The 27,287-nt window shown below is 37.2% G+C and overlaps 1 protein-coding gene across 8 annotated transcripts in view; it reads left to right on the top strand.

Annotated features, from left to right (window-relative positions):
• The window catches only part of SATB1 (SATB homeobox 1), a 91,752-nt gene that overhangs the window by 22,400 nt on the left and 42,065 nt on the right, over nt 1-27,287 (top strand). For all 8 annotated transcript variants that reach the window (XM_090142590.1, XM_031590207.2, XM_090142587.1 and 5 more), the window contains 5 exons: nt 3,378-3,554; nt 4,396-4,522; nt 5,247-5,370; nt 23,583-23,694; nt 26,141-26,595. In XM_090142590.1, the coding sequence (XP_089998716.1) occupies nt 3,378-3,554; nt 4,396-4,522; nt 5,247-5,370; nt 23,583-23,694; nt 26,141-26,595 (995 nt within the window). The remainder of the gene's footprint in view (nt 1-3,377; nt 3,555-4,395; nt 4,523-5,246; nt 5,371-23,582; nt 23,695-26,140; nt 26,596-27,287) is intronic.

The raw sequence follows: 27,287 nt of genomic DNA on the forward strand, positions 1-27,287 counted from the left end.
AGTTGTTTTTTTTTTTTTATAGAGAGCGTGGAAATCTTGAAGTATCACATTGGAAAAGTCATTTATGATGTCAATCTTCGCAGTTTATTTTCTTAAGTACAATTCATTATTGAACAATGAACAACTTGGGTGTCATATTTTTCAGTGGCTGGTTTGCTGTAATTAGACATTTACAGAAGGAAAAGACACGTTTAGAATCACTGGTGTTTGTATATGGATGGCTTTTGTTTGCCTTAAAAATACTTTCAGTGGACAAAAATCTATAAATTTTGCATACTGAAATATATAACCTCTTTTTTTTGACCACATTCTGCAGGCTTCCTAATTTAAATAAAAACATGCTGTATGTAATTTTGCATTTCTATTAAAGCAGCCTTTACTTTTGTATAATTGGTATATGTTTATAATCCAGATTTTTCTTGCGTTTGCTAAGCTAAGTGCAAAATGCAACCAAGACTATTAAACGCACAAAGTTAGAAGGCAGAGGAATTTCATTGTGTCTGATGCATAACATTTATCGTACAATCATTTATTTTTTCCTCGGTTTGGCGAAAACAAAGAATATATTGATCCTGAGATGAACAGACACAGCAGTCCGTATTGTTAGATCTTTATCTATTAAAAATGGCAAAACAGCACTTCAGCAAATTCTTTGGCCTCTGCTCATGATTACCCTATTTATTGATTGTTTGCCAAGAATGTACGCATCTTAAGAAAGCCAGGGTAAGAGCATTAAAAATATAATTTATTACGGCTTTTCAAGCAGAGTGCATTAATATTGTACAGTGAAGCAGTGGGGCTATATAAAAAGGACTTTCTGACGCCTGCAAACATATAAGTTCCATAAATTCCTAAATAGGAGATTTCAGCTGTCTCTGGTATTATGTGATATTTGCACAGCAAACTTTAATGCCAGGACAGTTTTAGACAAGGATTCTACAGACTTCACTGCTCCTTATGGTAGACGTGCTGTTTACACAGACTCATAAACCTTCAGCAAAAGCTCTAACACTGCTTTCAGGTTTAAATCATGCTGTATTTTTAGCAGCGAGCACTGACCAGTGCTCTCCCCTTTAATACTAGAAGGTTATGGAGTTGCTGCAATTGGAGGTCTTGCCAAGTACTAGCAGGAGAGATCAGCCAGCTAAGGTTGTGCTCTCCTGTACAACATTTTTCACATTAACAGAAGGACACGAGTGACAGTTTGCTAAAAGATTTAGTAGCTTGATTTGTAGTCAGATGAGACCTGTGTTGCGCTACCAGGATCCACCTCTGATAAGCTGCACTGGACATAGGAATTTGGCCAGGAGCTTCTCCTGTGCTGTTTAAAGTACATTTTTTTAGAATGCTCTAAGTCCTGGGAGTGCATACATGTCAAAAAGTGTGCTGCACACAATGCAGTACCTGTGCATTGCTAGCTTTATCTAGTGATAACCTGATTTGAAGGAACTGATAAGGAAAAGGGCGAATCTGTCTCGGCTGTTTTTTAGTGTGTATGCCCTGTTAAAATGAAGCTTTGTTTACTTTTTATCTTCAGGTATTAGCAGTGAAACTACTTAAGAATTTTGAGCCCTTTCTTTCAGTCAGATGTTAGTAGGTGAAACATCAATTGTGAGAGTGTGAAGGGGGGAGGAGGGGGAAAGAACCAAAACCTTTTTGCAGATGAAGTACGTGTGTATGTTTTGGAAAGCTCTCTACAGCTTAATTAAAAGCAATGAAGAAATCACCAGTTTGCATGTACTGCTTTTGCTTTGGTCTTTTTTCCTTTCCTGACCAGTCTCAATGAGATTTAAAAAAAAAAAAAGACAAAAAGACAAACAAACAACAAAAAACACACAAAAACCCGAAAAAACCCTCCTCCTTGCACTGCCTAAATATTGGCAAGCTTTTAGTCCTGTCTTTCATGCTGAGCCTATTGGGCAAATTGGAGTGAGTTTGTGAGCTTTTCCTGCAAGCCTGAAGGGGTTTGTTTGCCAGAGATTGACTCTCTGGTGAACAGATGTAGTTTAAATATACAAGCTTAAAAGGTATCTTTTTTTACTGTGATTTCTTGCTGTATGTTAGAGCACAAATCAACAGACGTGATCTTAAAGCATTTCTGTTGTCAACAGTAAATCTCTTCTCTCAGCTGCAGGATGCCTTGTGCACCAGAGCAGGTTAGGAAGCTCTGTCAGTCTAGAGGGCAGTGGTTATAGAGGCATTAACATTGTAGGACTAATTGGAGTTCCTGGGTGCCCTGTTAAAATAACCCTTGTCATCATTTATGCTAAAGATGATACCCCTCTGGCAGGCTGCCATAAGGCGGTTCGGTACATCTGCTTTTAACCCTTTGGTTTTCTGTCTCTGGGAGATTCTATCCTGGGACAGGGCTGAACCTGAGGCTGTGGGATAAGGTGCCCTTTATAGGTCGGGGGTGGGGGGTGGTTTTTTCCAAGTCTAGAAATCTGGCTGCTGGGAGGGACGTTGTCTTCCCTAAAACAGCCTGGGTTGTTGGTTAGTAACTCTGCCTGTTGTCGAGAAGGAATTTAAAAAACAATAAATAAAAAAAGAAGGGAAAGAGGCTGTTTGCTTAACATTCAGTGCAGAGACAGAGGGAAGGGTCTGTTATGAGATGCTACGAAACTGGAAATTAGTAATTGGTTTCAGGCATACTGAAATAGCAGTGAATACCAGGAATGTTGAATGCGCATATATGAAACAACAACAACAAAAAAAGCCTAAACTGCAGGTATGCTCCTTAAAATGGCATTGAAATCATGATTTGTTTCTTAAAGATGCGAGTGAAAGTAGTGCTCAAGTGTACTCAATGAATGAGGCATGAATTAGCGTTAACTTTTGCCTTGTTTCCTCGGGTGCCCTTTTCAGAGTGAATGTATAACATGTGAGGTGATTTGTTGTCGATGCTGAAGGTAATGAAATATTTTTGGCAGAACTGAGAAAGTTTTAGTGTTAACGAACAAAATTATGTGGCTGGTACTAAAATGGCTCACACTGAAGACATCTGCAGTGTGTATTTAGGTTCTCGTGCTGCCTGCTACTCACAACAAATCAGGCAGGACAGAGAGAATCAACTTCTCTTCAGTTAACCTTGTGGTTCCTATAGCAGGTAATTCTTTCATCTGTATCCCGTCGAGGAAGATAAATTTGCATTTCTGCTTTTCATAGAGAGTGATGTTTTGCAGAACTTTATCTTTTTGAAGGAGGGTGAGGGGAAAGGACTCCGGGAATATGTTTATCAAATATTTGTGATGATTCCTGATGCCTCATCTGCCTGTTCATACAGGTTTTATTTACATAACGCTTTGTAGACCCACATACTCTACTATTACTTCAGTTTAATACATGAAATTTAATTTAATTTTTTTTTTTTTTTACAGGAAGTATGCTTCCAGTTTTCTGTGTAGTGGAACATTATGAAAATGCCATTGAGTACGATTCTAAGGAGGAGCATGCAGAATTTGTGCTGGTGAGGAAGGACATGCTTTTCAACCAACTGATCGAAATGGCATTGCTATCCCTTGGATATTCTCACAGCTCTGCTGCCCAAGCTAAAGGTAAATAAGGTGATGAAATTGTATGATGTATTGTGTTAATTTGAGGGACTCCGGGGAGGAGCAGGATTTCTTTCAGGAATGTGATGCAAGTTTCACTTGTTCAACTTCTAGCAGATTCTATCTTCATCTTTTTGTTTCGTTCCTTAATGCATTTTTGTTTAGTTAATGCATAGTTTGTTCGTGTGGAATATTGAGGTAGAGTCGTCTTTCTTTCTTTCTTTCTTTCCTTTTTTTTTTTTTTTTTTTAAGAAAAAAAGACTTCAACTGAATCATTAGTATGCTTATTGACCTTAATAATCTGCTCCACTGAGGATCCACAAGGAAGTGTAAAGCATATTTGAGCAGATGGACTGTTGAGAGTCAACTTGCATTTATGACTGAATATCCAGCTCTGTTTCTTTTATTTTGTTCATTGTCATTTTATAGACTGCAAAGTACGATTATAATTTTCAACTCAGTCCTTGCAAAATCCTTTATAATTTATTAAGATTGGGAGCTATTATATCATGTCCTATTGAATTCATGGGTACTTGAGAAAAATATGCTTCTATACATATTAAAAGGTTCTCTACTGTAATGCATTTCTGTAATTTCATAATATAGATAAAGAACATCCATGGTGATGTTCAAGTGGGGTTGCATTTGGGGGAGCTGCTATTCTGATGGTCTGTTGTGCCACATTTCCAAGGCTAGAAATAAAAGTGATGATCTTATTAAAATTAGATATTTCTTTTGTTCCTAGGAATTAATGGGTAAATAACTTTTTTTTTCTTTTCTTCTTGCCCTCCCTCCTCTTCCATAAGTAAATAAATAAATGTGTATATTTACATGTATCCCACAGGGCTTATCCAGGTTGGAAAGTGGAATCCAGTTCCACTTTCCTACGTGACAGATGCCCCTGATGCTACAGTAGCAGACATGCTGCAAGATGTGTATCATGTGGTCACACTGAAAATCCAGTTACACAGGTAAGTTGAATACCAGTTCTGGGAAGTGAACTGTTACTTGTCTGTTCTTCTGGTTAATATTGCTTGTATTTAATTCCCGCTGTGCTGTGTGCTCTAAGTACAAAGGCTTATCTTAATTCCCTTTTAGTTACCCTAATTCTTTAACTTACAGCATACTATTGCAGAAAACTTTTATAGCTCTGATACATAGATTTTCTTTGGATATCTCATTAAAACTATATTGCATTTTAGTCAATTAAATGATGCATTACAAGAAGGCATTTTACATAAAGTTTACTTAAGAGAAAAATATTTTTGCATATCATGAACAGTACCATCTGTGTGCATTTTGTAAAAGAATGACTTGCTCACACTTATTGTTGCTGTCTAGCTTCTTAAATTTCGTGGCAACAAAAAAAGAAAAAATGGTTAATATATTAATGCTTTTCATGATCAGTCGTGAGAAAGCATTACACCTTAAATTGTTTTACCAAGCGCATCAGAGCAGGAAGGTAGAAGTAACATGAAAAAATAGTCGCCACATGCAGCTGATGTATAATTCATGCATCAATACAGCAGATGTGTTGTATAAAGTAATTAACTAATCGGAACAATCAGGAGACCGAGAGCAATCTCCAGATGCATCTGCTTGATGCGCAAAATGAAATCTGTCTGTCTTAAAGGAATGTTCTGCAGCAGGATGCAATCTTGTAATAATCCCTTTTCTAATCTGTGTTTCAAATAGTTGCCCTAAACTAGAAGACTTGCCTCCTGAACAATGGTCTCACACGACAGTAAGAAATGCTCTGAAGGACTTACTGAAGGATATGAACCAGAGTTCATTGGCCAAGGAATGTCCCCTTTCACAGGTACTTAGCATAACATGTAATAAATAATAAAGCACTATCGGCAACACTGATGTGAGATTTGAGATTTCTACAGACTGCAGCAAGTAGTATCTGTGGAGCGAATCTGCCAAAAATGCAAATTCGTTTGACCACTTCATGATCTTTATAAATATGCTTGATTCATTTTGAACGTAGTCTTACAACGTTTCCCATGGGGAGTTGTGAAAGGCTGTTTACACCACACTAAAATTGTCTCACAGCAAACTGGATTTTAACTGGTTTTTGTCTTCAGTCTTTGAACTGCTTTGATGTAACTACTTTTTTCAAGCACATGTGTTCAAGATGTTAAAAGACTCTCTACTTACTGCTGTCAAAAGTACTACTGAATCTGAATGCTTGTTAGATAACCTGCAGTAGTTTTAAATGCTAATTCATAAAATGAGACAGTCGTTGGCATGCTGTATAAGAGGGGAATAAAAAATAAAGCTCTTTGGGTGATATGTTGTTGTTGCAAACAACCAAAGGAAAATCAGCCATTTATTAGTTCTAATCAAAATAGACCTAAACAAAAAATGAAATCTCTATTTATGCGCTGTTAAATGTTGAACCAATTCTTCCTTGAAGCTTTATTCATATTCTTGTTTTCTGTCGTTGTTTTGTCAAATTGCCATGAAGGAGCAACTCCTTTTTCTACGCAGTATGGAAGCCAGTGGTACTGTGGTGGGAACTTTGTATTTACTGTTACTGTTTAGATGATTGTATTTTGTTGTGGTGCAGTAGAGAATTTCGAATACATGATACAAATTGTGGTAGGGAGAGGAAAAAGGAAGTGCTGTTATTTTTATGGAGATTTTATTTCTTTTGCTCGAAATATTGGAGTCTTCGTTTCTGAAAGACTTCAGTTAATCTATAGAGGACTTGACTCTGTTTTTCCAGCAGATATATTAGCAGGCTGTTTTCCCATCACTCTCTTTTCCCCTATGGTTAGATTGTTTTCAGTGATGTGGCTCCAATATAGGAAGTTTTGAAGTGGAAATAATCAAAATTATCTTCACTGGTTGCAAACCATTCTAGTGATACGTCTGCAAAGTTATCTTGCTCATACCTATTATAAAAGCATGTGAGCTTTTGCACTTCTCTCTCACAGTGTCTGCATGTAATTTGGTATTTTTTCTCAATTTTGGTACTCCAGGGTTAATTTTTGCTTTAGACTGATGGAAAACCAGTAAATTGTCTAGAGATGGAACATTTCATGCATATGTTGGCATATGTTTCATGTAGAAAACTTGTGTATATATGTAGATGATGCACTTATAAAACAGAAGAACAGTTTTTAAAAGAAATGCTTTGTTCATGCCAGTATCACGCTTCTGGAGAGATTTCAATAATTACTATTTGAAAAAAGAATTTTAAAAAACATTATTTTTTAATATCATAATTTTAATGGACAAAAACCACCTTGCCTAATAACTATACTTGAAGGCGGCATCTGAGATTACCAGAACCGCAAATTACAGAACTTTGATTTGGGGATGTTTCTGTATTATTTTGCACTATTTGTTTTGTTTTGTGTATATGTGTAAAATAATATATTTAAAGACGTGAAGTTTGTTTTTTTTTCTGCTGTTTGAAGCATGCTTAGTATTTTTATCATCTGTTTACTGGTGCTGCAGTGGTTGGATTTCTTAGGAATTTAAGTTGTTCCTTTTTTCTTTTTTTTTTTGGTAGTCCATTTCTTTAAGGATCACATCACATTAAGTTAAAAATACATTTATTTTGTCTTAATTTTTTTGGAAGAATAAATACTTGGTCAAAAGTCCATCAGTTGATCTAAATCTTCCTGTTTCTCTCTGGGAACTTGCGGGAAGATGTGGTCCAACAGTGTCCTTTTCAGATGATTAAATTGATGTGAATGCTTCCTGTATTTTCCTAATCAATAACTAATTGTATATTTTTCCTACACAGACAGGTTTAAAAGTGCCTGTTTTATTAAATATATTCAAGTTTGAATTCAAGCCTGCAGTGCTGTGCTGCTGTATCAGAGGTGAGAAGCACAAGGTGGAGAGCAATGTGTTCTTAGAGGATTTGTCAAAATTTCAGCATTAGATTCTTGTAAGAGAAGACTAGTGGTCTCTCCTCATGTGTACTTTCATGGGCATAGATTATGCCATATGAAGTGCTTCATCACAAATGCAAACTAGTGCAATGGCACTGTACCATAAGTTATTAACACTGTTATGGATATAATTTATTAACCACAGAAAAATGACTCAAAGTGGAAATGAGATTAGTTATCATTTTCTGTCAGTGTCATTAGCAGTACTTCGTTTTGTGTAGGTACGAATGGGTTTGTTGGAGAGTATGTAAGCTGCTGTGCTCAATGCATGGCATTTGCGGAGCCCAGTTTAAGCATGAAAGACAGAGTCATCATCCTCGCTTAGAATTTACCTTTTTTTTCTTAATTCACCTTGCATTTTTATATTTGAAAATTGTCCTTTTTATGTAGAATATTGACAATCTATGAAATGCAAAAATTCTGAGCAAAATATTTTTCTAGCACAAGCATATTTCATGTCTTGAATATACAGCAACAAGGAAACCTCCAGAAAGCTTAATGGCAACTTCTACTTCAGTGATTTTTTTTTTTTTTTCCTGTTTGTTTTCATGTTAAACTAAAACCTTGGGATGTACAGATATTAACACTTCATGCTTTCCCCAGTAAAAACCACTATGACTCTTCCATTAGGAGCGCTGAATAGACAGGCTCCATTGAAGTTACTTCAGCTGTTTCATTCTGAGTCTGCCATGACTATCCTGTGATAGCCAGGTTTACCACTTGCTATGGGAGTCCACATGACAGGAAATCCCCATTGACTTGAATTGGAATCCTTGAGAAAGACTGGAGCAAATGCACAGCTCTCAACTGCCGCAAAACCGAGAGCATAAGTCTGGAGACTTATTTTATTTTTTTTATATATTGGGAAAACAAAGTAGAAAGGTGCTACAGATTTGGCGTGGAAAAGCTGAATCTTTTCTGGATTATGTGCTGCAGTATATTTTGCTGCTTTTCCTCAAATTTACAGATTTTTTTGCTAGAGACTACCAGCACGTGGTAGTGCCAAGTGAAAGACTTCCTGTGTTTGATATGCATGGCTAGCTTTGTTTCTGCTTCCTTTCCAGATCTCTTTTGAAGGGGAAAGGGAACTTGGAATTTAATCCAGGGCTCTGTTTTGGGCCATCTTATGCATCCCATTAAACCTGTGCATCTCATGAGTGGCTAGGGTCTTGTATCCTTCTTGTTTTTGTTCTCTAGCCTCTAAAGAGTTATACAGAAATTGTTCTACCGTCAATTTTTATTTTTGGTCCCTTACAGTGAAGCTGTGCTCTACCTCAGTCTGTTTGGAGCTGCTCTTAAGTGATCAGGCATGTTGCACTTATTTAATGATACTCCTACCATCTCTCTGTTCAGCTTTAGTTCTAATATTTTTGTACTTCATTTTCACAGTTTTGCTCCATTTTGGGTTTTGGAGCTGAAGTCTCCTATTACTACTACAGCTAAAATAACTGAAATACTACAGACCCTATGTATGCTGTTATTAATAAGGATTTTTTGGGGTTCGTTTTTTTTTTTTACTGACTTATTTTCTCTCTCTCTTTCTCTTTATGTGTATACGTGTTCACATATATACTCATATGCACACAAAAAAATTGGAATTTGGTAATTCTGGAACACTGGTGTGATTTTGAAGATTTAGATGTACCCCTTATCTTGAGTTCCTGTCACCTTTCCAAGGGAGGGAGATAACAATTCATCTACCAAACTAAGAGATTGGTAGATTAATTAGAGATTAATTAGAATCTGGGTAGCGCTTTTAGAATATGGCTGTGATCAAATGACATTGACTTTCCAACTGATATTATCTTACCCATTTTTTTTTTCTACAAAAAGATTTTCAGAATGATTGCTGTCAGTATTCACAAATAGCTTTGAGATTTTCACTTCTTTGTTTTATCAAGACGCTGTAAAAGCACTTGTGAAGGAAGGTATACTAGTCTTCCCTCATAACATCCCAAAACACAAAGTTCATTTTTGCTTTTTCTTTTTTCTTCTATCTTGCATGTCCTTTGAAACTCCCCATACCTAGCCTTACTCTCAAGGCAACCAACAGCCAATGCATTATGGAAGAGAAATTCCAGGACTGATGGATAGTAAAATCTCATAGATATTTTTAATATAGTTGGAGACATGAATATTTTCATGGAATATATCCAAAGTCTGTGGTACTTATATATAAATTACTGTGCACATATAGTGTTATTCTTTACATTTATTTTGAAAATGTTTATGTGTGTAATCACCTTCCCCTCCCCCCTCAGTGTCTTTTACATAAGTCTGCAGTATATGATCAGGGAGGGATATATTCCGTAAAATGCGTGACTCCACAGAACAAGTACTGGTATGATACTGAAGTCTGAATAGTTCTGCACTTGTGATAAATATAGACATCTTGACTGCATTTTGAGCAAAATTCCATCCTGTAGTGAATGATTGCAGACATATGACATGGGCACGATATATATCACATACCTTGCTCTTTGTTCTGATATCCTGCCCTGAATTTGCATGCTGTTTTATGCAGATATCATGCAGGCTTTATGTGATCTGGCAGGCATGCCAGGGAGAAATCTTGCTCGCAATATCGGTGTTTCTCAGTTTACCTGATCTGAGTGTACCTGGCGGTCAAAGCAAACAAGCAGCATGATAGAGATATGGAAATCCTCTCACCTTTCCTGGCTGCTTCTCTAACAATCTGAACATCCACCCCCATCACAAACCAAAAAAGTTGCTGTTACTAAAATTAAAATTTCCAGACCTATAAATAACCAAGGAATGAGCTATTGAGAGTTGCCAAAATCCGTATGCTTTGTGAGCATTTTTTATTTCTTTCTTCACAAAACTGAAAGGTGGTTTCTGCGCTCCCCTTTCAATTTTGCCTGCCTAGACCTGAGACCAAGTACTTGGGTTTTTTGCTGCTTGTACTTCCCTTCTCTTTCCTCTCTTCATCTCCTCCTTCTGCCTGCACTCCTCCCCCCTCCCCCCTACCTTGTAATTAATAACCTCAGTAAGGAATGTAGCTCCTTTTTCTACTTTAGAAGTTACTGTACTTTAGGTTTTGAAGATGTCATTAATTATTTCGGGGAAGTAAATCCTTGAGGGCCTGGGCTCAGGTCTTGGCAGGCAGGTCCTTTCCAACCCACCCCCAGATGCTCAAGAGCATTCCCTCTGATGTGTCTTTTAGTTGATGAGGTATTGAGGTTTTTACAACGTTTTCAATTAACTATTAAAATTTGTGCCCAGAATTTTTAGTCATCCTGGTAGGATGGGCATTTGGAGTGGGATACAGAGTCTATTACTGATGGGATGGGGGAGGATGGGCTTCGATCATGATGCTGGTCTTGCATGGGCTGCTCCATTGCAGCTTCTCCATGAGACCAAGTAGCAGGATTTGGTTTTGTGGTGCTGGAAGGCCACAAGGTGAACCTTAGAGCTACACTGATTTTAAGGACTTTCTCAGGACACTCAACTCTTTTTGCATGCAATCTTAAAAATAACTTTTCTATATCTGATAGATACACTTCGTGTACTCTTTGTTGACCTCACTAGTGTTGTATTTCTGTTGAGGACAGAGTTGAGTTCAAAATTCAAATTGCTTAATCTTTTGATCATTGGTTGTTGTTCTTTAGATACATCCAAATGCTCTTGCTTTTGTAGTTATATCAATCAGATTGTTTAGGTAGCAGCTACCTAAAACAGATATTCTTTCTGCCTCTTCATTCAGTTTAGCAACTCTGAAAATGTTAAAGTCCCTTTTCAAAACAATTATGAGATCAGCACTTAATGTTTCTCAAGCAAGTGCAGTTCCTGAGTTCAGAGAACTCTGTAATGTGTCAATCTTACTATCTGACTGTGCTGTCATGAGGTCATGTGTTTCTGCTCCTGAAAAGGAGAAGTCCCATCTCATTTTATTTTTTCCCCTTGAGTCAGCTGTATGGAGGACTAAGCTTTCATGTGGACGAAGTACAAAAGTCATGCTTTTTTTAAGGGAATAAAAATTTTGTGACAATCTTCCCCACTTCATGTGCAGACTTGATGTTACAGTTCAGCAATTTTGCAAACTGCATCACGTAAGCGGTTATCTGTATCGTATGGTCATTAAGTTTTAGGGAAGTGACAGAACAAAAAAGGAACACAACATGTTTTCTTCAGATCTTTTTTTTTTTTTCTTCTGTAATGGGCATGTATTGTCAATCTGAGCCCTACTCAGCTTCTGCTTTCACTCTTTTGGTGAACTTGAGAATGCTATATAGAATAACTTTCATCATAAATATTTGCTGTGGTGTTCTTATTTTATAATTTATATATATATGTATATATACATAAAACAAAATTCTGTATTTGTTCATTCATGCTGCTTAATGCAGCCATGGCCAAGTGCAAACCCTGATTTTCTTTCCATATCTTTATTAGAGGGTTAACAAGCCACTCCTCCAATGTTCTTTAAAGCAAGCTTGCAAATAAGTCTTTTTCTTCTTCCTATTGGCAAATTGTTGGCTGCAGAGTACTGCACAAGTATAAACAACATGAGAGATCCTTTAACATAACATGAGAGAGCCTTTAGTCGCTTTGCTTCCTAGCTTTGGAACTCATTGCCAATTGAAGTAAGGAAAGCTCTGGCTGTTGGGACTTTTAAATCTAGACTTAAAAGTTATTTGTTCTGTTTAGCATTTTTAAAACGATTCTATTAGGAATTGTATGTGCTTCAGTTTTAATTTTAACTCATAATGATTGTAAAGCACCCTGGGATGCTTGTACGAAGGGCGCTACAGAAATCCAAGATTGTATTGTACTGTGTTGTAATGTATTGTATTATTACATGGTGCTGGAGTTGGACCACGGACAATTCATATAGAAAGCATTTGAATACGTAGCTAAAGATAAGGAGAAGTATGTGTGTGGGGGGGTGCTGTCTCTTCTTGCTTCTTTTTCCCCTTTTCTCTGTCAGTTATTTTATTAAACTAAATTAACATGGCAGCTATTCCCTAAGAAATGCCAGCATAATTTACTGCTGCAAAGGGGCTCAAAATGTAAACCAGATGATAAACTAAAAATAAAAAAGTCCACATTAAGATTTAATTGCATTTCCCTTTCTATATTACGTTCTTATGTAAAATACATTACAATACAGTACTTTCTTTATCACTTCCTTCACTTTTAACTGAATTTCATTAACAATAAAGAAATATATTGTCTCTGTTTCAGTAATGTCACTTGACAGTTAATCCCTTAACTTGATGTACATGTCTTTAAGATTTTTTATTTTTTTTATAAAGAACATGATAGCGCTGACTGGAGCCAAGTATTGCACAACCATGTGATTTGCAAGTTTCCCAGCTCACAGCTTTGCCAGTGCAGGTCAATTCACACCTGCCACACTTATGCCATTCTGGTCCTCATGTTGCTTTTCCTTGGTGATTGTCAGAGGTAGGGAGAGTCGTGCATGCGGCTCATTCCTTCCTCCCCCCTCTCCCCGCTCCAAATGTGTGGTAAACCTTGTGCATTGGAAGTGTCTGCTCAGGAATTAAATGGAGTTTAATTTCTGTCCATGAGGAAATGACTATCCACATCACCAATTAAGCCTTCTATTTAAGGGGCAAGTAGACACGTATGTCTACATCTTAATCACTGCTGCGATGGGTTTGCAGAGATCTTCCCCAACTGGTTCAGTTATTACTAGCGGTGGTGGGAGGCACGGATATCAGTGTGGTTATAAAACCTACCCAGAAGCTGAGCAAATTCTGTAGGTGCTGGAGCTTTGCTGTCAGCAGATTTAAAGCTGAGGTATGCCTGCATCAGGGCACACGGTGTAGGCATAAAGATCCATCTGGAGAAAACTACTTGAATTTGTAATGCTCTGGTAGCAGACAGGAATGAGAGTAAAGCAGGACCCACTTATTGAGAGGTAATACCAAGGGATGAGTACCTCTCGCTTTGTCAGAGCAGACTAGTGCAGTTCTTGGCTCTAATCACAACACAGAAGCAAAGCAAAGAGACATGTTTCTCAAAAAGACCCTGAGCAAAACTCTCAAAGCTCACTTCACCCCCTCCCCCATCCCCCCTTTCTTCTCTTTTTAATTAATAATAACTTAGGAAAACCTAAGGCGAGGGAGGCTTTTGTCTCCCTTTCCTTGGACACTGCAAGAACAGCACAAACAGTATCAGGTTCCCCTGGTGCCTTGCAGCAGTTATCAGAGGACAGGTTTTTCAGGACAGCAGCAGTCTCAGACCTGCCTCACTCCAGGACTGGAATAACCGAGTCAAAAAGAAAGAAAGAATTCTCTTCCTCGGGAATGGGAGCACATGAAAGGCTCTCAAAGACTTTCCTCACGTATTCATATCTCTTCGTTTTTCTAGGTTATTATTTATTTATTTTTCTAAGTACAGAGATTTCCTACACTGAGAATTGCAGTTCTTTGTAAGTTTGTGAAGTAAGATTGTGAATCACATTGTGATTATCAATGTGCTAGGAGGCAGAGGAACTGCAATAAAGTCAAACCCATTCCTGCTTTTGCCATCTTTCCAAGGGATTTGTTACTTTTCAGCAAGTTACTGCAGAGAAAGATGGATTTTTTTGATGGTGAAAAACTGAGATACAGTGAAGGACATCAGTGTTTTTTGTCCTTTCTAGATGCAGAGATTTCAGTTCTTTAATTTACCTCATGTGTATGTGTATTTAAATCAGTATATCTGTACTCTCTCAGAATTGTAGGATTTTGTATTTCTGTGTGTATCCCAATAAAATCCCACCATAACATACTTGCCAGCTAGTATGTCCCCAGGCTTTTAAAGCTGTGTGCCCAATTCTGCACATTTTGTAAGGAGATTTGTGTGCAAAACCTTATCTAGGATAATTTTTGAATGAATGGAACCTCAAAGTGCACGTGCCTGTTCCACACAGAAGCTAGCTGGAACATTTCTCTTTCAAGATTAACAAGCTTTGCATATTTTTATGTACTCTTCAGAGCATCTAGACTTCTCACAAACTCTTGTCAGTGAAAAGCAACAATGCAGAGGATAAACTAGTACCTTGTCTAGCACAGCTGCTTAAATCACCTGCATATGATTTTACCAAGCAGAAGTTAGGAATCCATAGCAAATTTCATGCTATAACTCCTTTTTTTTCTTGGTAATTTTTTATTTTTTTCTTTGTTTTTCTTTTTTTTTCTTTTTTTTCCAGAACAACAAAGTTTGTTCATGTATTTATAAGAAGGTAAATATCCTCATGAACTGGGGTCTGTAGGATTAAGAATAATCAGAAATACAGGTGACACGCAGCCTGAAACAATAAATCTGACACTTACTCCTTTAAACAAAAGATAGGCAGGGGATGTTGCATTTGGCACTAGAGGGGTATTTAAGCAGTCAAAGGCATAAGAGAAGCTGGGAGCTGAAATCAATAAAGTGCAAACTAAAAGCTAGTCATGCATTTAAAAAAAAAAAAAAAGTATCTAGTGAAACAGATTATCATGGGATGTGGTGAAAGATCCAGCACAAGAAGTTTTCAGATAATTACCTGATGTTTACTCTAACTCAGCCACAGGTAACTTAGCTGAATTCAGTAATTGCTGAATAAACTTATAGGGTCTGTTTTTATGTGGAGTCCAAATAGATGCTCAGAATTGTCCCTTTTGGCTTTAAAAATCTGCAAAATCTTCTGTAGGAAAAGGAAAAGAGATCAAAGAAAGGACTTATCCTAAACACCAAAAGAAATTGAGCAAGACAACTGTTAGTGCTACTGAGTCTGATGACTTCTTGTCTGGACATTATGCCTTAGGGCTCAACTTCATGCCAGACATCTGATGCTTTGCCTAGCAGAACAGTGGAATCCGAGAAGAGACTTGCTGAAAATCGTGTCCTATTTCCCAGCAAGGAAATCTTCCATAACATGGTGGATAATGCTAGGCAATTTTGAACAGCTTTTACAAAAACCGTAGTGGAAAATCACCGTTGTGGTTCACTGAAGATAGAGAGATTATCTGCATCTCTATCAGGAAAATGTATGATTTGTTTTTTGGGTTTTTTTTTGTGGAAATATTTTGTGTGCCGAAAGCTGCATTTAATGCATTAATAGATCTAAAATGTCACCTGCCACACAAAGCATTTGCATTAGGATAGCATTTGGAAGCATGTGCATTAGGATTGTCTTTTTCAGATAGGAAACAAGTCAGAAGCAGTCTGGTTCTGACCTGGTTAAAAGAGATTTGTTAGAAATAAAAGCAGTCCACTTGAGAGGGAGATGGAAGGTGTACCTCACTTCAGTTTTCCACCAGATTAATCCTTGATCTCCAAGATCCCACCCCAGCCTTCGTTCTTGTATGAGAAATGCTGATTTGCCTTGTCCGTGTTGCACTGTGCCACTGTCTGGTGCAGGAGCAGCAGCTGGGAGAGGGAAATGCTTGAGGGAAAGGTCTCTGTCATCATATTCCAGGGCTGGGGAGGAGGGATGAAGCTTACCCTGGAGTAGCTCAATTCTGGTCCCATGGACTCAAAGCACTCTCCATGGTTGGAGCTTCATGGGGTTAGCTTCATCTGTCAAAAAATCTGCCTCTGTACCCCAAGATGATGGGCATCAAAGTGGGAGTAACAGGGACAGGCATTTGAAAATGTGCATTCCCAGTTTAAGCAAAAACAGCCAGGTACAAAGGAATCTTGTTACTTCCTACAAGTATTTCAGTCAGGTTCCTGACTAAAACAGATAGTGCTTGCTTTACCCGTGGAGCTCTCTGGCTTCAGAGCTTTTCCTGCAGACACCACTGAATCAAAATCTTAGGGTATAATAATACACCCCACAAAGCACAGGGATGTTTTCATTCAGTGAATTAAACCAAGAATTAACTTATTAAATTTTGATTATTTTACATTTTAAGTTTTATCCATATTTTTACTACTAAGTACTTAGCATTTACAAGGTGTGCAGTAAAAATCAGGATGCTTATAAAGATTCATGTTGGACATCTGACAGTGAAGACTAAAACACCTTACATCTCCGTATCTTTTATAGGTGAAGGTTATGACTTTTTCGGTTTTTTTTTTTTTTTTTTTTTTTTTAAGTGTAGGGCACTATGACATACAGCTTGTAAAGCAGTTAAAAAGTCAATTCTGATCTGAATTAACATTTCCCACCTACCTATCTTTCTCTTTCTTAAGCTTTTATCCTTTGTAAGTGTAAGAGTAGTATCTTGGAAAGCGGTTTCTTGTTTGAGTTTTATTTATATCCATCATGGGAGATGCTCAGAAATTGTTGGGAGAAAGCTGCTCGGTCATGTTGCAACAACTAGGAATTTATTTTACCAATTGGCAAACGTTAATGCAAGGATCAGTTCCTTCAGATGCTGAATCCTCATCTTTGTATTTCAAAATCTTCTGGTTGTGGGGGTATTTTTATATACATATAGTTTATTGATAATCTGTGTTTTGTGATCTTCCTTCATCATATTTAATGCAGCTGTATGTTTATATTTAAGTTTACTTTTAGAATTCTTAAAGGCCACATAAGAAGACAGAAAAGGAGAAGAAAATCATTTATACTATATAAAGATAGGAGAAAGGAGGAAAGAAGTGCTTGTGTATTGGAAGGAAAGCTTTTGTCGTCATTTGAAAAACACCTTTAGGCAGTTTTTAGCTTATATGACCAGCATTTGCCATGCAGTTCCTTAATTCTCCTGACCCTGGCAGCAGTATAGAGGTCAGATAGCCATCCAAGTGCAGTGCCAAAGGCACAAACAAAAGTTTTTTTCTGCTCTGTCCATCTGTGTTATTTTTTTTTCCTTATTCTACATGTTTATAGGGCACACACCAACAAATTCCTTTGCATTACTTTAACAAGTAAGGGAGTTCAAGGTAAAGGACCAGCAAATTTAAGATTGTTCTTCATCTGCAGTTAAGCTGTCTATTTTTGATTCCTTGCCTAAACCACAGCTAGTGGCTGCATGTTTCTGAGCTACAGGTCTGATTTTACTTGAGATGGTAGATGATGGTTCTGTGCCATAGTAGAGCATAGGAAAAGTGTTTTGCCTTGATTGGGTTTTTGCAGTATGTGGACTGGCAGAGGCTCAGACAGGCTAAAATCTTTGATTTGGGGGTAATCTTATGTTAAGCAATTGGTGCTTAAGTGTTCATTCTCATCTGAAAAATGCTAATGTAAAGTCTCCTGAGAAAGAAAGACTCCTCAGAGTTCAGCTTGCATTAAAACTGATGTTTCAATTTCTATGTAAAAAAAAAATAAAATAAAATAAAAATCAACCAACCAACCAACAAACAAACAAAAACACTGATGGGAGCTAAGATTGGGAAACAAAGTTCCCCTGTCCTTTTAGAAGATATCTCTTTTCCCACCCAGATCTTGAAGTTCTGCTCTTTATCAGTATTCAAACTAGGTCTAGGGACAAAGACTCATAACGTCTTTCCTTTTCCTTTTCCTTTTCCTTTTCCTTTTCCTTTTCCTTTTCCTTTTCCTTTTCCTTTTCCTTTTCCTTTTCCTTTTCCTTTTCCTTTTCCTTTTCCTTTTCCTTTCCTTTTCCTTTCCTTTCCTTTTCCTTTCCTTTTCCTTTCCTTTTCCTTTCCTTTCTTTTCCTTTTCCTTTTCCTTTCCTTTCCTTTCCTTTCCTTTCCTTTCCTTTCCTTTCCTTTCCTTTCCTTTCCTTTCCTTTCCTTTCCTTTCCTTTCCTTTCCTTTCCTTTCCTTTCCTTTCCTTTCCTTTCCTTTCCTTTCCTTTCCTTTCCTTTCCTTTCCTTTCCTTTCCTTTCCTTTCCTTTCCTTTCCTTTCCTTTCCTTTCCTTTCCTTTCCTTTCCTTTCCTTTCCTTTCCTTTCCTTTCCTTTCCTTTCCTTTCCTTTTTTAAGGCATGTTAGGGTTGCAGGACTGGAACATGCTATCCTGCTGATGTAAAGGGAAGGATTTATGGGAGAGAAAATAGGTTAGAGCCTTAAAAGTTTGGCTTTCAAAAATCGAGCCAGTAGTTTGACAGATTGTTCAGTAAATGTTCATTTTATTGAGAATTATAAAAAAAGGTGCTTAACGGCTCTCTGCCATTAATATAATATATTAAAAGGTTACTGTCAAGATTAGTGTTTCAGCTCTGAAAATTGACTGTACGGTTTATGGGCAGCACTGTTCATATTCTGCTAGGAAGACAAGGTACCTTCTACTTATCACTTGACAAAACCATTATGATGTTCCAAAGCTTTATACTGAAATCTTGATAAATAGTAAAACATAAATAAAATCCCCTTTGAAAAGCAGGAGAATAGCTCCTTGTGTCTTATAGCCAGATTTAGCAGATGCGGGTTTGAATGCAAAACAGTTGTGAAAATAGCCAATGTCAAACTAGTGCAAAATTAAACTTGCGGGGTGTTCTGTTTTCAGTGGCTGTTATTGTTGAAGTGCTCCATTTCAAAAGCATGCATTCCTTCCTACAGAAAAAAAAATCAGATTCCTTAGTTGAAATTAATTAGCATTCAGAAACCAGATAGCATGTTTTTGGGTATTCATGAGATCTCTGTTTGAAAAAATGTTTTTAACTTGTAGAAATGTGTTGCAACACACAGATGGGAAGAAAAAGAAAAAAAATCTCTTTAGCAAGCACTGTGTGTAAAAGGAATATTACATTTTGCACGCTCCTGATTACCCTGTGTAAACAGTTTTTGACATCTGTCTTTATAGTTTTCGAGGAGAGGAAGACTTTGTTAAAAGAACCATTTTTATACAGCAGTCACCATTTCAGTCTTGCTTTACCTGTATTATGAAAGCAGATGGTCTGCATGTCTTTTGAATATTTATAACTATCAAAAACAATCTCTTGCTATTCACCCTTAGGCTTATGAGATGTCAGGACTGTTCTGGTTGAAAAAAAATCATCTTGGGTGTTTACAGAAAGAGGATTACATTAAGCTGAAATGACTATACATTTTCCAGTTTAATATTTGTCCATCAGCTGTTTAATCGTATTTAGATAATTGTGTAAATAAGTTGTTGCAGCCCTTGCCCCTTCCACTGAGCAGGCTTGAAGCTTTAAACACCAATGAATGTGTAGCAAAAAAGCTTGGATTTTTTTCCTAGTTAAACAACCTGAAAGGCCTAAATAAGTTTGGGTTATGACACTTCTTCTGAGGGGAGTGCTTCATTTGCAAAGGAATCCCCAATATCTAATTCAGCCGAGTTGTTTTAGGAAACTGCTCTTTCTCACTGCTAAGCCCATCAGTACGTATTTGTTATGTGTAAATACTGCAGCCCAACTGCCCCTTCATGAGGCATGAAAACAACCTCATTCTGACCATATAAAAACAATTTTAAGGTTATTTAGGGGAAGTTTTGGGACTGTGGGGGTTAAAAGCTTTTTTGACTGGAAGCTGAGCAATCACTGATAACAGATTTTGCTGTGGTTGGTTGATTTGGCAGAAAAGCATGAACAGTTTTGGTTTAGATGATTGAATTAACCTGATTAACATTGTTTTTGTTGGTTTGCAAAAAGGACAACAGTATACTGTTAGTGGTGATCGAACAATGCTTCACCTGGTCGGAGAACATTGCTGGAGGAAATGTCTATGAAATGCCTCCCTTTAGTACCCGCACCACTGGCTGAGGTGACCAGCCAGCAAGAAACACTCGGGTCCTTCCCCTGCCATGTGGGATGCTCCTTCCCTTAGCTTTTGACACAGAACCAAAGGCGTTTGATACCGCTGTCTTATCAGTTTTTATTTGATGAGCGTAGGAGAAGAATCCCGCTTGAGAGGTAATGTCTTTCCCCAATTTATCTAAGGAATTATGGTGCCTGTTTTTCAAATCTCTGATATTTAATAACCCTGAGAGAATGGGATTTGGTTCAAGCTACATGAAACAAACCTCAGCTTGAACTTTGCGACAAATTCTACCCTTACCTCCACACAGTTGTTGGATGCCTAATTATAATTAACTTATTTGGCTAAAAAAAGAGCACTTGCGCTGCAACAGATGGTATCATTCCAGAATAGTGGGATTTCTGTGAAGGTGGCACCATTTCAGACTAGATCTTCTGATTCTCAGAGCAGGACTGAAAGCTCAGTGTCTGGGGGGAGGGACAGAATGAGGCGAGAGAGGGAAATTTGCGATCCTGAAGTCTTGCAACTTGCTTTCAAGGGTAAACTTCTGGGAGATGTGTTAAGACTGAGGAGCTGTGACCAGGTTTTGCCTTCTATCAATTTTCTTGGCGACGTGTGAAAAAGAAATGAGATTGACTGATGAATGTGGAGCGTTTGAATGCGCCTGATATTTGTATGATGCGTTTATATTCGTCATCCTTGTACATGGAAAGTGTCTGTCTCTGTGTCTCACAGATAAGGAATAACTATGTGCAATAGTACCTTAATATGTGATGCAATTACAGCCATTCTTACTTTGATCATTAATAAGCGTAAGACTAGACACTGGGAGCTCCTCATATGTAAAGACCAGGGAAATAAGGAAAATGTCAGTATGCTTATAGTCTAGATGTGTATATCTGAATACCACTAACTCAGAGGGTTTGATACTCAGTTTTAAGTCCTAAGCATAGTATATATATATCTGTATATATATAAACTGCTGCTAAAACATATAGATATTATACAGCAGTAGGAATTATACAGGAATTTCTACAGCAAAGTGCATCTCTTCGCACTGACTTAACAGCAGCTTTGATGACAAGATAATAAATAAAGAATAGAAACAATGAAATTCAATGTTGTCAAGTTATTTTCTGAGTTAACAAGGTAGTAATATTTTATCTGGGTTGTAAAATTTTGCCTTCAGTGAATTAGTAAATAAATCATTGATTCCTTCTGATGAGGATTCTTAGCGTAGGTAATATCACTTGAAAGTTTTGCATGAATGTTCTCAAAGAAAAAGGAGAATAATTCTCATTTTAAAACACAAAGATAATGTCTATGGCTTTTTTTTTTCTTTTTTTTTTTTTTAATCTTCAAAGAAAGTATGGAGTAAAATCCCATTATTAGCCATCATAGTCTCAGATTCTCACTCTGTCAGAGAAAACAAAATTCCTAATAGTGTTGTTTAAACAGACTAGTCCCCTGTTTGATTATAAAATAAATTAACTGCATTAAATTTATTTCTGAAGAAGCAGAGGATGTTAGAGACAACCATTTCATTGTCATATCTTTTTTGGAAAATGACATGGAAGTGAGAAATAGGAAATCTATATCCATTGATAATAGGTAATTTACTAAAATTATTATCAATCTACACTTTTTCACGCTTATCAAAGTTACTTGAGCAGGAGAAGACATCTGAAGTGGTCAAAGTAAAATAAAACTACCTTGAAATCTAAGCGACATCCACAAAATGTGCTTAATCTAATATGGGAAAGTGGCCTATTACGCTTGCAGTTCCCCGTTTTATACAAGCAAATCTACAGGTTTTGCATGTACAGTAATGGTGCATTCATAGAATTTGACATAGAATTCAGATTCACAGGATGTTTTCAGTCACACCTTATGTATTATGGGCCCATGTTTAAAGTGGTATAATCTGTAAAATAGTTTAAATAATAATTTTGTAAGTATTAGACATTAATGATATTGCTATTATGTTTAAAATTGAAATTGGGTTTAACTGAGCTCAGTTCAGGTCATTCAGGCTAAAGTGTATTAAGATTTCAATCTCCTTTTTGCTGCTGTCAAAAGGCTTATAGTTAATTTCAGAAATGGCAGATTAATATCAAGGAATGGTAAGAATTTTAGTGATTCAGAGAAACACTAAAATAGCTGCCTGATGAGTAGAGGGTATCCACATTTGGCATCAGTTATACTGCCTCACTCTAGCAGTTCTGAGACTCCACAAATAGCACGTTACTGAGTATTGTGTTAGAAAACAAATGGTTATAATCAACTTCACTATGATCAATAATTGAGATACTTTTACTTAGAAGCTGAACTAGCCTTGTAAGAGAAGAGTTACAGTAATGTTTATGGCATTTTCTCTCCGAACTACTTCTTCCAGTGGTTGTTGCAGTTTGCATAACAAAGAGTTCATACTGTACATTGATTTTATGACAGCAGAAATACAGCTAAATGTTACATGCTGAATAGCAAAGAAACATAATAATCAGAGCTTTGTCTTCTTGAATGTCATTGTTTTCTCAATATGCTGGACAATTCTTGTACTTAAGCTAAAAGTAACTACTTTCCTTATAGAAATATGAAGGTTGACAAAGTTCACTCTATTGAAATTACATTTGTTAATTTTGCTGTTCATACATCATATACTGAATGTAATTTTCATGTTGAAGCAGTACCTCATTTGTTAAGGCCTTTTCTTAATTGATTTTGTAAAGGAATGTATGAGAACTGAAAGTTTTAGACATTGTAAATTCCACTGTTTAAAAATTGGTTAAAGCTGTGCAGAAGGCAAATTTCTCACTGTAATTATCTGATATCTTGAGAACCTTTGAGGAAAAAAAGATCTCTGTCATCCTTTCATATATTTTATGGCTAATATCCACTTATGGAATCAGACACAACAACAAGAATTTTTCATTTTTCTGTGAATCATTTGAAATATTGTTTTGCAAAAGCAAGTCCAGAATTGTTTTGGGTTGTGGCATACATATTTTATTCTTCTAGAAAGCATTTTGTTTTACCACCCTGCTAATAACTCATTCAGATAAATTTTGGTCCTGTGATTTTCCAGATTCTATTCTGTGTAACTGTGACAAAGGGAATGGATTTATTGGGGTTACTGCTTGCATTTCTGGAGTTAGTATAGCATCTGTATGCTTGTAAACTTGTGTTGGTATGTGAAACATCAATCAAATTTAAAAGCAGAACTAGAACAAACAAAAGGCATTTTCATGATTAGCATCTTCCATCCTGAGCCCATCCTATGGCCTGATGTTTTTTGGTCGATAACTTTGTTCTTCCTTTAGTACGTCTGCTTTTTTTTTCTTGTTCTCATTTACAATATACCTTGGTTTGTTTTTATATTCAATTAATGAATTTTTTAAAAGCTTTGGACAACAGGATCAGAATGCAATATGATTCTCAAACTATAAAAATGTAATAGTTTCAACAATTGAAATTACTTGTGCTTTGACTTGTACTGCTCTGTATTACAGATTTATTTTTTTCTTCTCCCCTTTTCACACAGAGTATGATTTCTTCCATTGTGAACAGCACTTACTATGCAAATGTCTCAGCAGCAAAATGTCAGGAATTTGGAAGGTGGTATAAACATTTCAAGAAGGCAAAAGATATGATGGGTAAGCAAAAAAAAAAAAAAAAAAATTAAAAATTGCTGTGATGGTGGATACATGCAGTTATGCGTCACATTGAGGTCTGTCACAGTCATACAAGAAGCGAGGTCCCTTTATGATAAGTTTAGGATGCTTTTGATGAGTAGATGTAGAAAGTACATATATAGTGAAAGAATTCATTTAAATAAATATTTGCTATTGAAACAGCCGCACTGAATTGGGTTGCCAGAGATGTAAAGCTGTCATTCTGTAAATCTAGAGATCTTCTACAGCCCAAAATAATTGTTTAAAAACCTGTTCCTGGAACTGTAATGTGCTGAATTTTTCTAATGTATGTATTTTTTTTCTTGCTCTGGTTAATGTATGTGTAAAGAAGAAGGTTTCTGTAACTACCAAGGCATTCCAAGAAGAATGCTGTAATTTTATGAATTTAGGACCGATTTCAATTCATTTTAGCAAATAGTTGTGACAATTGTTTGCTTGGTTTACTAAACTTGAGTGAATTACTGGAGAAGAAAATCCACCGCTGAGGCATATTAACTCCATAGTACCTTTTATCTTCCTGTATTGTCCATTTTTAAAACTATTTCTTAAACCTGTTAACATAATTTTGAACACTTTATGTTAGAAAATTTCTGCATAACTTTCAGTAAATGAAGAAATGGGACCTCAATTTGGACCAGATTTTGAGATTGACTCAGCTTTTAGTATTTGAAGCAAAATCATTCATCTACCAAAATGGGTTCCTCGCCTTTTATAGCTTAAGGCTGTAATGAAGACCATGAATCACTTTTGTGATAATTGCTTGAATTACTGTTCCAAGAGAATGGCCCACATGGGTTTATCTCTACTTTCTGCTGGTGAGAACAGGTGGCTTCTTTCCTTCACCTAGTTTGTATATTCTGTGCAACACTTGGCAGTACTAAGGGTTTATGGTGGTGCAACTGCATGTGATTTCAGATGGTCCATGCTTGTAGAGCTCCTGCATGGAAGGAGACCTTTCCACAGCATGTCCTTCCATCTCCATTGTAGGAGTAGTTCTGCTGTGGAGCCCACGAACGTGGGGCATACCCAGCAAAATGCTCCTTACCTGGCCTGTCAAAACAGTTTCATAGTCCCTTCATTTGAGGACATTGAAATCAGCACATAGGAAAAGATGTGTTTGTACATTCCTACATAGGACAGCAGAGGATGAAGGGCTGTGAATGCGAGTTCAAGTGCTGATCTCTTCTTCCAGTTATTATTCTCATGGAGAAAGGGGTTATCTTTTCTGAATACCTATTGGTAGAGATTGTAATCACTATAAAAAGCACACATATTGCCTATTCTTGTTAAATAGATTTTACTAGTATAAGAAAAAATAGCTACAACACTTCCATGAAGATACTAGATTTTTTAAAATAAAGTGTGTTTTCTTAAAGCTATTTTCAGACCAGCATTGCTAAATCTTTGGAATTGACATATACTGGTAAAAATGTGACTCATTTACATTAACCTAGAGTTATTCTATATCTTCTTATCATGCACAAGAGGCAAACTGGGAGAACTCTTGAAGTTTAAAAAACTGTGTTGTTAATTAAAAAGGAGGGCGTGTCAAGGCAGATGAGTTAATATAAGGAAAAAAAAATCAACCATGTTGCAAGTCACTGAAAAAAAACATGCATACATGGTTGCAAGATAAAGCAGCCCATCTGTGTAATTTACATAAATTATACTAGTTCCTAGCAGTCCCATACAGTTGATGCAGCATCTAGAAATTAGCAGAGCATAGGGAGGTCCACACCCCACCCTGCTTGTTACAGATTTCCTGTGTCTGGGAGCTGCAGATGTGGGGGCAGGGACCCTACAGGAGTAACACAGTCAATAGGGCTTCTCCCTGGGCTGGATGAGTTTTCCAGTAACAGCCCTCCTTACTCCTGGCACAGTCACTATTTTGTTTGCATCTTCTGCAGCATACAGAGAAGTTTCCTGTATTTGCCCTCCTCCGGGTTGTTTGCTGCCATGTCTGAAGCACTCTACATCAATCACTATGGGAATGCCCTCTGCAGCCACCAACTCATGGTTTGGTTAGCAATTGGTGCATTGCATATTTGCAGAGCTCTCTGGCAGTGATTTCTTTGCCACATGCGTGTTTTCAAACATGTTGTTTTGGTCTGATGTTCTGCTTGTACCTTCAAAGACTCAGTGTCAATGATGGACAGTTAGTTGTACTGTGCATTTATTTTTCTTTTTAAGATCCACTACACCATTATTTTTTAGATTAATTTTGAAGGCAAATAGCAGGAACAGTGTTGTAATGGACCTGCCAGTCTAGGCTGGAGAATACTGTAAGCTCAACCCTGAATATGCTATTTTATCCTTATTTACTTTTGTTAGCACATCTTGCAAGGAGCATGAAATTTGTGATATTCAGTCTTATGTTGGCTTTCTCAATGTTTCTTTTCCATCATAGTTGAGATGGATAGCCTTTCTGAGCTATCCCAGCAAGGTGCCAACCATGTCAACTTCGGTCAGCAGCCGGTCCCAGGGAACACAGCCGAACAGCCTCCATCCCCTGTTCAGCTTTCTCATGGTAGTCAACCATCAGTTCGGACCCCACTTCCAAACCTGCACCCTGGACTTGTATCTACTCCCATTAGCCCTCAGCTGGTAAATCAGCAGCTGGTAATGGCCCAGTTGCTGAACCAGCAGTATGCAGTGAACAGACTTCTAGCCCAGCAGTCCTTAAACCAACAGTACTTGAACCACCCTCCTCCTGTCAGTAGATCCATGAACAAGCCGTTGGAGCAGCAGGTCTCAACAAACACAGAGGTGTCTTCCGAAATCTACCAGTGGGTCCGTGATGAACTGAAACGAGCAGGAATTTCACAGGCAGTATTTGCACGTGTGGCTTTTAACCGAACTCAGGTCAGTATCTTTTTTTCTTATTCTTTTAAATCTAGGAGAACCCTTCTTTCCCTCTCTCTCTCTTTCTCTCTTTCTCTCCTTATTAATGCATATATTTAGTAACTATCACCTTTTAAGTATCTGTCCTCACTTCTGTTTTGCCACTTAGCTCCTGTCAAGGAACTGCACATCCTTGCAGGACCAGTGTCCATGTTGATTTAGTACAGAAATCCAGAGTGATAGGCTTGTGGAAATACAAGCTGTGGGAATACACACTGTTTTTAGAGATGTCTTGGTTCCTCTCCATCTTCCCTGGAAAGGAAATGAACAACTCTTTGCAGAATCATACAAAGTCATCCAACAGATTGCTTTTATGTTGTGAAGTTATGCCAGTACTGACCACATTCATGCACTGAAAAACCATCTTCTCTCCCAGGTATCTCCCCGAGATAGTTTCTTATTCTTGTTTGCATTTATCTCTGTCATTTTTTGGTGAAAGCCTTCATAATGTGACTCCTAGGAACTTTCTGAAAAGACTTAATTAAAAAAAAATAAAAGCTTTATTTTTAGGTCCTCTGTTCTTTCATGCGTTTTTGCAGTTTGTAGTTTCTGAGATTGCCAATGTCCACGTCAGAGCATATACTTCAGCTCATCAGTGCAGAAAAAATTAGCCCTAGCAAAGCTGATAAGCAACACTAAAATGTGTTATTTTT

This window comes from Phasianus colchicus, chromosome 6 (assembly GCF_987193195.1).
Source record: "Phasianus colchicus chromosome 6, bPhaCol1.hap1.1, whole genome shotgun sequence".
In the NCBI taxonomy this organism is placed as follows: Eukaryota; Metazoa; Chordata; class Aves; order Galliformes; family Phasianidae; genus Phasianus; species Phasianus colchicus.